Raw genomic sequence first — 16,833 nt, forward strand, 5'->3', positions numbered from 1 at the left:
TGAGGCTTATCCTATTGGATGCAGTGATAGGCTGGTTCACCATTCCATTGTCATCTATTAAAAACTATATAGAAGACTTTACTTCGAGGATATATCACAATTAACTTACCTGTCTCATATCGCACAGCTTCTCCTTTGCATGAAGGGCCTTTGCCCTGGCTAGCTGCCTGGCTTCACCAAGGTCCGCCAGAACCTGTACTGCACCGGCTACCAGCTGCATTCTCCTGGCCAGTGCATCTGCATCAGCTTGTAGAGCTCGAGAACCAGTCTCGGCAGCTACGCGGGCAGCTAGACACCGGAGTTCTGCTACCCTGGACTCCTGTTCTAGGCATGCCTAGATAAAATAAAGATATTTTTAAGTAATAATCAAAATGCGTATAGTTTTGGGACTTAAGTCTCATTATATAGAAAGAAAGAGATCTCTGGAATAGCAGGTATGCTAAAGATCTAATATCTTTTTATTATTAGGCGGTCTGTGTGCTTCATTCAAGTTTGTAAGTATGAATGGATGTATTGTTACTCTTTCACGCAAAAACTACTGAATGTATTTTATTGAAAGTTTACAATAATATAGATAATATATCTAAAACTAATCCTGAATAATGTTTAGATTATATATTAAATATATATAATATTTAAGTTTGTTATTGTCCAAAAATGGGAGTTGTGTCGTATCAAGAATTAAAGAGCATGATGGAAGATCGCGGAAAGTGGCAAGAACTCCACCGACAAGAGCGTAACTCTTAAATTATGAATGAAGTACTGAATTGTCCAATATTATTAATTTGTAATCTTGTTATTGTAAATTTTTATGTTTACTTTGTTAGTTGTAGTTTAGAATTTAACTTAATATGCTATCGTCGTTGTTGATCTCATATTCTATTATTTTACTGATAAAGGCTATAACAGAATAGCAGACAGGGTGGACTCACTGAGTTATAGACCGTTTTGTCTCATTCATTAGTTTTAAATTATATTATTGTACTGTCAACAGTTATATTGTGTGAAAAGTTTTTGTTTGAGCCAAATAAAGATTATTATTATTATACTCTACTATACTCTGATGATGTACAGCGGGCATAGTGAGTAGAGTAGAGTAAAATATATTTTTTGGACGTGATCCTTATTCAGACGATTTATACTCCACGCGTTATATATACACTTGTTTCCTTCATCGAAAATGCAGTACAAATAGATAAAAGCGTATCATTACTATGTGCCATGTAAAATAACCATATTGCATTATATTTACTCGTATATGACTCAGTCGAAATTAAGTCTTAATTGTAATCAATTAATATAAAGAAAACAAACCAATATTAATAACAGAAATGAGAGAGATCTGTTGTTGGCGGTGCAAATACTTTTTATTAGTAAAAAATAAATTTAAGACCTAAAATGTACAATATACATATATATGTATATAGGTATACTAGCTTACCCTGCAAACGTTGTTTTACCATATCAATTAAAATCATTATTAAAAAATTGGGGTTCATGCTAGAATGGTGAAAATTTAGGGTTGTGTGTATTTTTCAATCCTAAATAATAATACAATGAAAATAAAATATTATGTCGAAAAAAAATATATATTTAGGGGCGGATATCCCTTACCACTTAGGAGTATGAAAAATAGATAATAATACGAGTTTAGCTATAACTTAAGTAAGTAAGCATCAAATGAATAATATAATAATTGCAATATTTGTATTCTAGTACCCGTTTGTTGTAAATAGAATAGAATAGAATAGAATAGAAAATCATTTATTCAAATAAACTTACATTGAAGCACTTTTGAATAGTCATTACATTTTTTTTAATCTACCGCTCGTTCGAAAGCTGTCTCATCACAAGAAGAACGAGCAAGAAACTTGCGTGTTGCTCTTTTAAATAATTTTATTATTACTTTACATTTTTAAGTTTAAGTGTGTGAATACAAACCACCAATTAGCACTAATTCAATTAAATACTCAAAAAGAAAAAATATTGAATACATAACCAACTGGTTAAACAATTAATAAGAGGAAATCAGTCATAGTGATTAGAGCAGACCAGTCCCTACAAGCAGCACCCGTTCACGAGTATGACGGATGAGCCAAATACTTAAATAATAAAACTTAGGATGTTGTGAGTTTGTTTTGGTGGCATTCCTATGGTCATGAATATAAACTGCGCAGTAATAAATTCAAATTTGTAGTCTCCAAGTTGCTACCGTGAATGATAATTATGTTGAGGTCTTCTATGACATATAAATAATTAAATTTCTGTATATTTTACTTGTTACAAGATTAACTTCACGGTCATGGACGTTTAGGTTCTAAAGTCCGGATTCTTAGACGTATAAGAATAACATTGTCTATCGGTAAACTAAGGTATAGTTTATCTACTCGTATGACCCCATATTGGGTTCCTCATGTATCGTGGAAGTCAAAACAGAAGAAATTAACATAATAGTTAGACAATATATAAAGTATGTATATTTCTTGGGAATATATCCCAAGAAAATATTCATATTATCTTATATATAAAATTCTCGTGTCACAATGTTAGTTACCATACTCCTCTGAAACGGGTTGACCGATTTTTATGAAATTTCATATGCATATTCAGTAGGTCTGAGAATCGGCTACTATCTATTTTTCATACCCCTAAGTGATAAGGGTTGTCCACCTCTAACATTATTTTTTTATTTTTAGGCAAAACTTTTTATTTATATTTTTTATAAGATTGTAATAAAAAACATACAACCCTAAATTTTCACCCTTCTATCACCAACCCCTATTTTTATATAGCGTTATTAATTTATATGGCAAAACAACGTTTTCCGGGACCGCTAGTATATAGATAAGTATGAGTGTTTATTTGTATTAATCATTTCTTCCGATAAAATGAGTTGTGTCACAGTGAGTTTTAAGATCATCTTATAAATCAATATCTGTATTTCCATCGATATGAGTTTATGAGTTTTCCTTCCAATAAAACGTGTTCCCGGTGAAGTACAATCTCGGATTCTTCAAGTTTATGGTAAATAGATATCTTCTGGGTAAGCGCGCTACATCCTAGATTTAACCATAATTTCCCATCAGATGAGGTAACCAACATTTCCCATCAGATGAGATAAGACCAAGCGCAAACGCATTAATAATAATAATAAAAAAAAAGTTTTAAGATCATCTTAATACAATATCGAGCAATGTCGTCCGGAATTGGAAATGTTTAGAGATTGCATTTGATATGACACAAATGGAGCGTGCGATTCGCGGAGACTAGATGATTCTATGAATCTGAATTATCTCTCTTTAAATCATTGTATGGGATCTAAATAATATAAGAAAAATCGAGTAAAATTTCGTACAAGTCATCTACCTGTTTTATTAAAATGCCTGCATATAAGTATTCTCTCTTTAAATCATCGTATGGGACCTAAATAATATAAGAAAAAATAAGGTAAAACTTTGTACAAGTTATCACTTGTACAAAGTTTTAATATAAGTAAAAAAAAATAGACATAATAAAAGAATATTGAAAAAAAAAGTTAATCATGCAGTCATATTATAAACACCAATGTTTGTTAATATGAATTAAAATGACTGCATATATAAAATAATAGATAAAACAAAGAATATTAAAAAAAAAGTTGCATCATACAGTCATATTATAAACGCGAAAGTTTGTTAGTATAAATGGAATGATGTTACTTTTGGCGCAAAATCTACAGAACGGATTTTGATAAAACTTTACTATAGTCTATGTGTTATTCTAACGCTATATTAATGATATAGCTTATACATCAGAATTACACATAGGCTATATATTTTTTTATGATTATTATGTACCATTTTAATTAACGGGTTATTACAATTACGTTTTGTTATGTACTTTCAGCGTAACAACAATTTATAAATTGGGAGAAATATAAAGAAAAATAAGTAAGTGTGATTCAGACGAAGTTGCAGTTAAGTAGTATTTTAATTATTTATTAATTTTGAAAAACTCGATTAATAATTCACTACACAATTGACTATTCGCGGGAAATAATTAATTATATATTTTTTTCTTAATAAATTCTTTCTTTAATATATTCTTGTTCTTAAGGTACTTTATTTTGACTACAAAAACAAATGATCACGTTACCCATAGCTGATAAGCATGAGCTTCGTCATCTTGCTGCTGAACCATAAAAAATATACTTTGTGTAAACAATTTTGTATAAAACTCCATAACATACATACAACCATTTTTATGGTTAGAATAATATTCCTACACAATTACTGTCTAACAAAAAAATAAACCTGGTTTAGCAGCAGTAATAATCCATTGACCAAAGTAGTCCTTATTATGTTAAACCTAAAGTTACACCTACGTTACTTTAAGAATGGTTTTATCCTTCATCGTTTAGACCCCGTTTCGTCCGAGTTTTAACAGATTTCCTGTATAAGACCGTTAGTGTTTATTTAAAATAAAATTATTCTAGGTCTCACACAATAATAAATAATTAAATTAATAAAGAAAAAATTTTATATATTTTTTATTACAATTATTTCGTTTCACGGCTCTGGATGTAAATTATTTTACGCCCGACATTCCTAGCTTAGAGTTGCCGCGTAAATTCGAATTTGGAAGACACGTGACATCTTGTTTGTTAGGCATACATGTTACCTTCAAAGTATTTAAATAGACGCATTCGTAGACTAATTCAACCACAGATTATGTATTTAAATAAACAAGTGTTATCAACAGACGGTTTTAGTTCAAGGTTTCGTTACTGTTTATCAATTACGTTACGATAAAATTATAAAGATCACCTCCCTCCGTTTTGAGCGATGATGGCATGTCTATTACTGGATATGTGGCGCGGAGTATTAGAGAAGTTAGTCAGGCTTATTCTGACACTTTAATTGAGCAATATCTGTATAGTCGTATCTACTATATATATGTATATTATTTTTTAAGATTACGGATACTGATTTGACTATTTTCTTATAGTCGTATCTATATATTATGGACGGATTACGGATAGTAATTTGACTATTCTCTTTTAACAAACTTACAATACCATACGCTGGTGGTCACTCTATTCCCTTCTATCACCATAATATGATTTTAAACCGTTTCTACACTTTTGAAACATGTATGTACCTCATTTGAAAAAAATAAGAGCTAAGAGTCTTGGCAGTTCTTCTTAGTTCTCGAAAATGCTTTGAAATATCGTATGAGACTATAATCTAAATAAAATTGGAGTGTCTGTTTGTAATATTGAAATAACCGTCCTTTATTACATGCATATCAATATAAATACGGTACATACACCAATATAAAATTTTTTACAATTTTTGCCTGTCTGTTCCGGCTAATCTCTGAAATGGCTGGACCGATTTTGATGGCACTTTTTTGGCAGGTAGGTGTTGTAATAAGAAGTAACTACACGCGGACGAAGTCGCGTGTAAAGCTAGTTGAACTATGTGAATAAAGATAGTTTGATTTTGGCGAGAAGATCGATTATATTAAAGGATGGACATAGACAATTTTTTGTCTATGTTTCGATCAGAAGCAGACTTAGTTTATTAATAGTTACCACCTTATTATTAATCTTTGACGTACATACAGTCATTAGTTATATTTATATATGTTTGTTGTTTAAGCATTTCCTCATATTAATTTTGTCACATTTAGATGTTCCTTACATTACGTCATACTTATATTAATTGTTATATCATTATTATTTAGTTAGAATTATTTATGAGCTTCTGCTTACGACTTTACACAACAATTATAATTGACCGGATTAGGAAATAGCTCCCTACGTATAAAATACTTAGACATATTTATTTATTTAACTTAAATCCACACAATACAAAGTTTTGTGCTTTTGTACTTTTGGCGCACTTAATCATCATCATCATCATCTCAGCCCGGAAGACGTCCACTGCAGGACATAGGCCTCCCCCAAAGATCTCCACGACGATCGGTCCTGCGCTGCTCGCATCTAATGCCATCCAGCGATCTTGACCAGAAGTGGCATTTTGTACTCGACCTCTATGGTCGACTATAAAATGCTACTTCTGGTGGGGATATGGGGGAAAGGGATTGTTAGTAATGTGGACTCTCGACCATGGGGTCGCTAGCAATGTACCATATCAGGTTGACCTCCACGCGGTTCCCCCTGGAAACCATCGTGATAAATTCCAGATGAATTTATCACGATGGGCTAACTGAACTGACCTCATTCTCATCTTATCTTCCACTGGTGCCCCGCCAGTGTAAACCGATAGCGCAGGCGGGTGCACCATTTCATTATCATATACAAAATAGGTCGCGCAGAGAATAAATGTTATAATACATTTAATATGCCATAGAAAACACCTAACCAGTACTAAATCATATTTATCAGTACAAATTATAACAAACGTTTGCACCGTGCGAGAATAGAACCCGCAACCATCGCAACTGCGGCAATGTGTTAGAACTCTAAAAATGCCAATTAGTCATGTACAAATTAGACTTCTTGTGACTAGAAGTCGCTAGTTCTGCGAACACCCACGTGCGCGCGCGCAGACGTATCTCTTTTTACTTGAATTCCACAGCACCGGATCACATCCGTAACACATCATCGAGCTAACATTATTAATAAACCGTAGGTTTGCAGATATTAAGCAGACTTTTTTTATACTATGTAGGTGGTAAACAAGCATACGGCCCATCTGATGGCAAACGGTTACCGTAGCCTATGTAGACTTTCAATTCAAACTTCTATATGAGACGGGGAAGTGGACTGTTGACTCCATTGATGTATGGTCAGATTGACCTCCATGCGGTTCCGCCTGGAACCTGTTGGGTATGTATGTATATGTATATCTGTTGCCTCAAACTAAAGTGTGTATGTATATATATATATATGCTATTACTCGCTATTACGTCTCCAACAAGATCAAATATTCAACTCTCGCTACACTCCCTTTCTAATGCGATATTAAGACAAAAGTCGCCCCAATACAATATGTTAAATTTCATTAAGATCGGCTCAGTTTCGTTCTGAAAAGGTGACAGACAAACATACAGAAGTTTGTTTCATATTATAATTAATGATAGGCACGTAGTGGTCATTAATTTTTTCGTGTCCGAAAATGTTTCAGTGAAAGTGCGGTCAATATGGAAGGTCCATTTTATATTTATGGAACTAAACATGTGTTGAATAAAAAATAAATGAAAGTAAATTGTTGTACCTATTTCTTATTTGTATATCGTCGGTTAAATAGAAACATGGCAGTATTCAAAATGTTCTATGTATAATATGTATTTATTTACAAAAAAAATGTATCCATGTATTTATATCAGTTGTCTAGTACCCATAACACAAGCTCTGCTTAGCTTGGAACTAGATGGCGCTGTGTCAATTGTCCTGAGACATTATTATTATTATTCAAAATGTACATGTTTTTAAATTTATTTAAACTATTTTTTTTATATGTCTTTTTAAAAGTATTTAGATAATGATTAAGACGGCGTGGTTAATTTGATTGACTTATATAAAAGGAGGCAATTCTAGATTCTAATTTTGAAAAATGTCATTTTTCTATTTAATCTACGATATGTCAAATGTTGCAGTGAATGATGAAGCAATGAGCATGAAGTTAGGCCACTCATCCAGAGGGTATAAAAACCATCGCTCCTAAGAATAGTCTTAAAAAATGGCGAGCACAATAGATCTATGCAGGTCACAGAGCTACAGCTCTAAGCAGCGAGTTATAGTCCACAGCACTTAATAAAAAAAATACTAGTTAGATCAACTCTAGTAAAATGTTCATATTTTACTAGAGTTGATCTAACTGGTATTTTTTTTTTATAAAGTTGCCGCTGAAATGCTATTGCTGTTATCTAAAAGTAATAAAAGTAGGTACCGCGTGGAGGTCAACCTGACGTGGTACATTGTTGTACACTTGTTTAATATACATTACTTTATTTATATTATTAACCGGGTCTTAACACGAATAATTTTATGGCAAATAAAGGTACTCTCTAAAGGAGGTCTCTGGACATTTCGACTAGGTTGCACTAGCCGTGGTCACGAGCTGTCTACCTTTATTTGCCATAAAATTATTCGTGATAAGCCCCGGTTAATAATATAAATAAAATTTACAACTGCTTCGTAGCTAAACTAGTTTTTTTTCGGACTAATCTAATGCTGTTGGCCGCAGCTGGCCTTTACAGCTTCACCGGACGATAGGTGGTGAGTGCAGATGGCACTCCAAACCCGCGGAAGGACTTATAGAGCGGCTGAGGGCCAACACCAGCCTGACGGATACGACTTTAGCCCGAGTTCACCGCTAGGAGTTCGAACCTCGGCTCAGGCCGTCGTAATATCGATCCCCGTTTGAATTGCACGGGGGATCGATCGAAGGGGGAAACTAGAGACAAAGGTATAAACGCAGATAACTACAAACTTTGTATATTACAAAATATATCACAGTTAAAAATACATAGGTACTAATAAATCAAAGTTTATCGTTTCATATAACGGATATACAGTTACCAAATGCGATTAGTAGCTTCCGGTTATCGGGTATGTCCTAAAACAGTTCCGATGCACGACCAGAATATATACGATTACGCCTGGCTATCCATAGACTAATTTGCTGGTTAAAATACGATGTTGTTGGTTGAGACGATGTATATTATAAATGATAATAGACAATATGTACATAAAAATATTGATCTTATATACTAAATGACAATAGGAAAATGTAAGGTGGGGTGACACAGTTTAGACACGGTAGTGCTTAGTACACAATATTGGATTTGTCTTACTAGACATTATTAAATGCAATTATTATTTTGATGTATCTAGATAACTGTCCCGTAAACTACAACAGTATATTTCATAAGAGTTGCTATCTTATGGCAATGAAACTAAAATTCAGTACATATTGGGTTGAAATTGATATTGAATTGTACACATATACAGCATATACATGATATGCTTCCTTGAAAAGAATAAGAGCTGAGTTTCTTGTTAGACCATCTTAGCTCGAAAGCACTCCGAACTGACGGTAGATTTGACATATCATTAGACTCTATAATAGACCTACAGGAATATAAATATTTGTATTTGATTCCATATATATTATATATATACATAAAGAACACCCAGGAATGTATCGTGCGAGGAATCGAATCCGCGACCATTAGAAGTAAAAGAGGTCTGTTAAATCACCGAGGTCATCATATTAATTAACCATATTTCATTAAAAAGAGTTACGGAATAGATCTTAATTAATTTTTACATGGAGATTCGTCAATAGGTTATCTTTCAACTCAAACTAAGAAGCGAAGTCGCGGGTAACGCTTGTGTAGTATAATGGAAGAACAAAGCGATCATATCGACATATATATATTGCTTCCTTTATCTCTCACTACTTAAAATAATTACATTAAAAATCTTTATCCTAATGCATTAGAGATAAGGTTGCTTTTATAATAGATATATATTTTGAAATGCAGTCTTAGAATATTCCTATACGATTTATTTTGATCCCGCGTCTGGTTTTAACAAATTGAGGATGAGCTTGGGAAATAGTTATTTGACTAACAGATCATTTCTATTTACACCAGTTAAGCAATGCACAGATAAACTCGGTAATAGGTTTTGTTTACTTACGTTTAAGATACCGTATTTTGCATTAGGCACGTTTTGAAATGTACATGTAAATTGGTTTCTATTTGGACCGTAGATAAACAAATATTTTCTTTTATCTAATTAGTAACTGGACATTATTCTATTTTTGAAAATACCGCGCTTATTGAAATATACACAATTAAAAAAGAAACTCTTTGTCAAATTAGTAACTGAATGTCATGTTCCTTTTTTGAAAATACAGCGCTTATTGAAATATACACAATTAAAAAAGAAACTCTTTGTCAAATTAGTAACTGAACGTCATGTTCCTTTTTTGAAAATACCGCGCTTATTTAAATACAATTAAAAAAGAAAGTCTTTTATTAAATTGGTAATTGAACGTCATGTTCCTTTTTTAAAAATACCGCGGTTATTGAAATATACACAATTAAAAAAGAAAATCTTTTATCAAATTCGTAATTAAACATCATGTTCCTTTTTTAAAAATAGTGCGCTTTTTTTAAATATATTTAATTAAAATAGAATACGTTTTATTAAATTAGGAACTGAACATTATGTTCCTTTTTTTAAAATACCGCGCTTTTTTAAATATATGGAAATTAAAAAGAAAAAGGACTAAGGACATAATATAAATTTTATTTAAACAATTGTTTTCCGGATAATGCATTATATTTATACTATGTACTAATAAGTAATTTTCATTAATAGATACACTGTTGCTATTACTAATTAAATTATAACTCTATAAATAAAAATTCGATAATTTATAATGTTGTAATATAAGTTTCAACAATCATTAGCAGAGACATATTCAAAATGTAGGTCTTACTGGAAGAAATCAGTGTGAAATTTTACGTTATTTTCATTTTTAACTATTTAATATTGTTATGTATATTATTAATCAGACTTGAAATATTTATGATTAATAATATCTGATATTTTTTATTATCACGAAACTAATTCATTACATAAGTTTATGATAATAGTATATGCTGTTGTACCGTAGGCATAGTTATAATTAAAAATAAATGTATAGCGACAAAAATAATAGTATAAAAGGTATAAAAAAAACAAGTTGCGAAACAATAGAGAACCTGCTGACTGTCGTTTTCGTAAACATTTTAAAACTGGGTTATCGGCGTCAAACTATTTGTTTATGGTACATAAAAATAGAGTTTAATGTCTGTGCTCTATGCTCTGTACACATTGCTTACAGCATCGTTTTAAAAATACACTATTGTATCACAACAGGATTGATTTCTAAAACTATTGCTACACTGAGCTGTGCACGCGATTTCGTCCGTATAATCATGATATACGTGTGTTTGTATTTAATACTAGCTGTACACGCGTCTTCGTCCACGTGGATTTAAGTTTATTTTTCTAAAATAAAATAGCCTAAGTTACTCCTTATTACATCAGCTACCTCCCAATAAAAGTCCCGACAAAATCGGTCCAGCCATTTCAGAGATTAGCCGGAACAATCAGACAGACAGACAGACAAAAATAGTAAAAAATGTTATTTTGGTGTATGTACCATATTTATATTCACATGCATGTAGTAAAAAACGGCTATTTCAATATTACAAACAGACACTCCAATTTTATTTATATGTATAGATTTTCATTAGCTGTTATATCATAACAAAATCCACATAACAAAATCCCTCTTTGTATTATTAGTAAATGATTTAGAATAATCATTGTTCATTGACGTCATGACTTAACAATGTAGATAGTTGAGCTGAACTGTATGGATAGTGCTAAAAATAATTACTAAATGTATATATATATAATCTCAGGACAATTCACACAGCGCCATCTAGACCCAAGTTAAGCTAGCTAAAGCTTGTGTTATGGGTACTAGACAACTGATACAAATACATAGATAATTATTTTTCGTAAATACATACATATTATACATAGAAAACACCCAGACCGATATAAACAATCATACTCATGAATACAAATGTTTGTGCCGTGCGAGGAATCGAACCCGCGACCATCGGACGTAAAGCGGTGTGCTAGACTGCTAGACCATAAATATACATAACAATAACAATTTGTCGCAGCTAATAAACTGTTACAATTGCTGCTTATAATCAAATTTAGATTTAATAATCGAGACTAAACGGTTTTTAACTCAGAGGGGGCAGTGAGTACAGAAATTGTAAAAATGTTATTTTGGTGTATGTATCGTATTTATATTCGTATGTAGTAAAAAACGGTTATTTCAATATTACAGACAGACACTCCAATTTTATTTATATGTATAGATTATTAATATTAAACGCGATATATTGTGAGTATGGCTGGATGTTTGTTATTCTATCACGCAAAAACTATTGAACGGATTTTGATGAAACTTTACAGTAATATAGCTTACACATCAGAATAACATATAGGCTGTAAATGAAACGCGTGTGAAACCGCGGGCACAGCTAGTATAAGATATACATACATTAAGATTTTGACTTATGCTAGCTAAGCTTAGCTTTCTATATGAAGGGTCCTATTGGAAAACATATCCTTTTTATAATTTTTTTTTATTCTGTAAACATTATCATATATAGTTAATTAATTTTATCACACTACAAAGGGAAACAGAGGTCAAATACATATCACATGTTTATTTAACGATATGCCAATTTATAAATATTAATGATTTCAGAATAGGTACATGTGTCTATGTACCTCGTCCGGTGTAGATAAATTTGTTTTTGTTGAAAGAAAAATTATCAGAGGTAAGTTTTTCTTTATATATAAAAACTAGCTGTAGACACGACTTCGTCTGCGTGGAATTTAACTTTATTTTTCGGTGCCCTCAGACTAAACTGGCCTTTACAGCTTCAGGGAGCGAGTGCAGATGGCAGTCCAAACCCGCGGAAGGACTTATGGTTTAGTCTGAGGGTTTGGACTGCCATCTGCACTCGCTCCCTGAAGCTGTAAAGGCCAGCTGCGGCCAACAGCATTAGAGTAGGTAGTTAATAATATAATAATGTCATGGTTTAGTCTCAGGGCACCGAAAAATAAAGTAGTAGTTAAGTTAATTTTAAACTTTCGTGTTTAATATACATTATTTAAATTATTAACCGGGTCTTAACACGAATAATTTTATGGCAAATAAAGGTATTTACCTCTCTCGACGTTTCGACTAGTAGTTAAGTTCTTGGCGAATTTAGTAGTGGTGGTTAGGTACCATTAATAACTGTTTGTGGTCTCACACATGCTAATGGTAGCGGAAGTAAACAAATTAATATAAATCAATTAAATAATGAAATTGACTTTCGCACAATAACACCTAAGTCGATAAAATGTACGAAGGAATTTGTAAACTGGCTTTTAAAATAAATAAATAAAATATTCAATCGAATTTCTTGCCAATTCTTCTAAATTGGATCTATATACCGAACTGGACGGTAGGGAAAAAAAAAATATAATGTAAAAACTTGACGTTCATAAGCGGCTAAAATGTCCTACATGAATAAATGATTTTTGAATTTGTATTTGAATTTGACTTTTTAGCCGCTCATGAATGTAATTTTTTTTATGTTACAATTTTTCCATACCGTCCAGTTCTGTATATAGATCCACTATAAATAAAACAATGAACATTAAGTTTTTACATTATATTATTTTTTCCCTACCGTCCAGTTCGGTATATAGATCCAATTTAGAAGAACTGGCAAGAAACTCAATGAATTACTTTTTTTTTAAATCCAGTTTATTTACAATGCATAGGTATTTATATAGGTGTCTATGTCTAACATTAAATGAAATAATAAAGACATTTATTCAGCATTACAGTATTCTTAGATGCTATCTATCTTATATACTATACAACTTAAAAGCTAAAAGCTAAAACATACTAGTAACGCTGAATGTGACTCCCACTCAGCATTTATACTGCAGTAACCACAGTGCTGATTTTCAGTGGGGCCACCACACACGAGAGAGCGTACGTAAAGATTACTAAAGAAAATAAAACGTTGAAATTAAGACCATTTTATAAATAGGTATGAAAATGTATGTAAAGATAAATGCAATTTTAATTAATGTATGTATTTAGTATATTCTGTATATTATTTAAGTAGGTATATTGCTACGTAATGAGATATTTATTATAATAAAATTTATTAATAATATTTAAATATATAACGTACATAAATGGTGTAGTTGGTACATGTTTTAGATGCTTATTATATTATATGTGTGCGAAAATCCTGTACATGAAAACTATTGCCATGCACCCTCGTTATTCAAGTAATTGTTTAGTGAGTATATGATTTAACAGATGTTTTGAATTTATTTAAGGGTAATTCCAATATATCCTTTCGTATCTTATTGTAAATTTTTATACCTATTCCCATAAAAGACCTATTGACTTTTTCTATACGATACTTGGGGACAGCAAGTTTGTCTTTAAATCTAATATTAATATTATGAATATTGCTGTTTTTTTGGAAATATGTCAACATTATTATGAACATCCTATATATCCTAGATAGTCTTAGATAGTCCTACATGACCCAATATTTTTTAATTTGAATTTCAATTCGTAGCAATGGAATATTCTATTTTTGTAGACTTCTGGAAAATAACATCAAATTCGATAGAACATGTACGAAGTCTATTCAAACCAAAGGAATATGGACTATTCCTTTGGTTGGAATTCCTTTCCTATATTGATTGTGGGCTGTTCGAGGTTGTTTCTGTTTATTTGGGTGGTTATGAGGCAAGGGCGCGTTTCACCCACCCGCAATTAAGACGCTACACTGCCGCACTATAGATTAAAAAGTATAATAGACATAGACAATATAAAAACTTTTTTAACTTTTGTAAAATATGGCTAATGGCAATATAACTTGCCGTAGGCAGAAGTTACCAAAGAAGAAAAAAAAATCTTAACTTAAACTAACTTTTGTAAAATATTGTTGTTATTATTATTATTATATGAATATTTAAGTTTAAAAATATTAAATTATGTAAAACCTACTAGCGACCCGCCCGTCTTCCCATGGATGCATTACATATTTTTGAATTTCTCGCTTTGTTTTATACTATAACACGCATGTCGCATATATTATACATATAAACATTCCTATTGAAACACTCTATCTATTACTGAAAACTGCATTAAAATCCGTTGCATAATTTAAAAGATATAAGCGAATAAATAGCGACGTCGATTGTTTAATACTATTTAAAGTTATTTATATAGTTTTATTCACAATATTAAACCCTATAATAAATATAACTATAGAAGTATTTTATACCTATCTGTTAACTAATTACTGCATTTCAAAACAAGCATAAAACATCTTATTTATTACTGCAGCTCGCTCCTTTTGGTCGTAGCGTAATATTATACAGTTAAGCCTTCCTCGACAAATGGACTATCCAACACAAAAATAATTTTTCAATTCGAACCATTGCTCTGCGGTTGTGTGCGCTGATAAAAGCAACTTAATAAATAGATCCCTCGCAGTTCGCAATTATTTGATTGTTTATTATTTTTAAGAATTGTTCCGATTAGTTTGCAATAATGGGGTTGACATGTCTGAAAACAAATACCCCAAAATAAATTTAGATAAAAAAAAAATCGAACCAGCAGTTCCTGATATTTACGCGTTCTAATAAACAAACTCTTTAGCTTTATAATATTGCTATAGATGTCAAATTTAGGTAGATACATACAATATACTTATTTTCGTTGTGTCAAAAAATACTATTTAAAGATGTACTATTAGTTATGTTATAAATAATAATTTGCACAGTGTATCAAAATACAATAGTTTCATACTCTGTGCAAATTATGGTTACAATGTCTTTTTTTACGTATATGATAACAAGCTATTCGGCCACGTCTAATCATTACCAGTGCTACATAAAAGCTAATAGCTAAAGTAGGTAAGTGTGCCCTTGAAAAGTCAGAGCTAGCTAATGTACACACATTTTGTATTTCTGTCTAATTGCAAACTCCGAAACTAAATTACACTTAATGATACCCCGTTAATGGTGCCGTTTTGAAAATATCTCTTATTTTGTAAACATATGTTTTTAGATGTCAATGCTAAATACCTACTTATAAAACAAACTAACTTTACTGATAACATTTTAAAATTAATAATTACATTATTTTTAATTCATTATTCATACGAAATGTTTATTTTTGTTGAGTACCCGATATCTCGTGTATTCTAGTTGGTTATCTAGTGCCCATAACACAAGCTCTGTTTACGACGCTGTATGTATTGTCCAGACAAATTATTATTATTATCACTAGCGATTCCCCCCGATTCGCATTGATGTACCATGCGAATACGGTGAATCGCTAGTTAAGAATTAAGGATCGGCTTCAATCAATACAAATAGATACGACAGTGACAAGTCAATCAAACCGCACCTTAAGTCTAGATTTACGGGTTAGATAGCGTGTCTATGGTTATTATATAATCCACTACACTATATTGAAGGCGAGCCTTCAGTCTCAGCCAATTATGAGACTAATGGAATGAAACTTGAAAGTTTTAAAACTTTTACCAGGATCATAAAGATGTCCACATTATATATATGAAAGTAACCTGTCTGTCGCGCTGTCACGCCAAAGCTACTGATACAATTTAAGGGCTTTCACGGCAAAACTAATGAACCGATTGAAATGAAATTTGGTACACAGACAGTCTAGACTCTGAGAACATATATACTACACACATAGTATACTTCTTAATGCGAAAAAAGGTTGTAAGGGACTTTGTTTTATACTATGTAAAAATAACATACTCTAGGGGGGAAGACACTCTAGCCCTGGATTAGGAAGTTATTAGGTGAGGGTACCTTTTATATTATATAAAAAATATACTTCAGTTTTATTTTGATGTTAGATACTGAAAATGAAACAGGAAATATGGTATATGGTATAATATAAATATATATATATACCTACAAAATGAATGTTATCCAGTTATTTATATGCGATAAGACACTACACTATTTATAGCAGAACCATTCATATAAATATAATATCTACGTCAAAAATTAAAACTATTGACTGAAAATGAGACTGGTTATTAAGAAATATCCGAAGCCGTAAAGTTTTAAAAAACAATATTTAGAAGGAAATGCGTCATGCGTTCGAAATTTGAATAAAAATGTTTACATATCCATCTACGCAACTCGTGTACGCGCCAAAACCGCTA

The 16,833-nt window shown here is 31.6% G+C and overlaps 1 protein-coding gene across 1 annotated transcript in view; it reads right to left on the reverse strand.

Moving 5' to 3' along the window:
* Window positions 1–16,833, reverse strand: part of LOC131849528 (muscle-specific protein 300 kDa-like) — a 184,006-nt gene that overhangs the window by 13,361 nt on the left and 153,812 nt on the right. The window contains exon 42 of the mRNA XM_059199616.1: window positions 110–334. Within this exon, the coding sequence (XP_059055599.1) occupies window positions 110–334 (225 nt within the window). The remainder of the gene's footprint in view (window positions 1–109; window positions 335–16,833) is intronic.

Source organism: Achroia grisella, unplaced genomic scaffold (genome assembly GCF_030625045.1).
Source record: "Achroia grisella isolate CSIRO2021 unplaced genomic scaffold, CSIRO_AGI_Agris_v1 utg642, whole genome shotgun sequence".
NCBI classification, from domain to species: Eukaryota; Metazoa; Arthropoda; class Insecta; order Lepidoptera; family Pyralidae; genus Achroia; species Achroia grisella.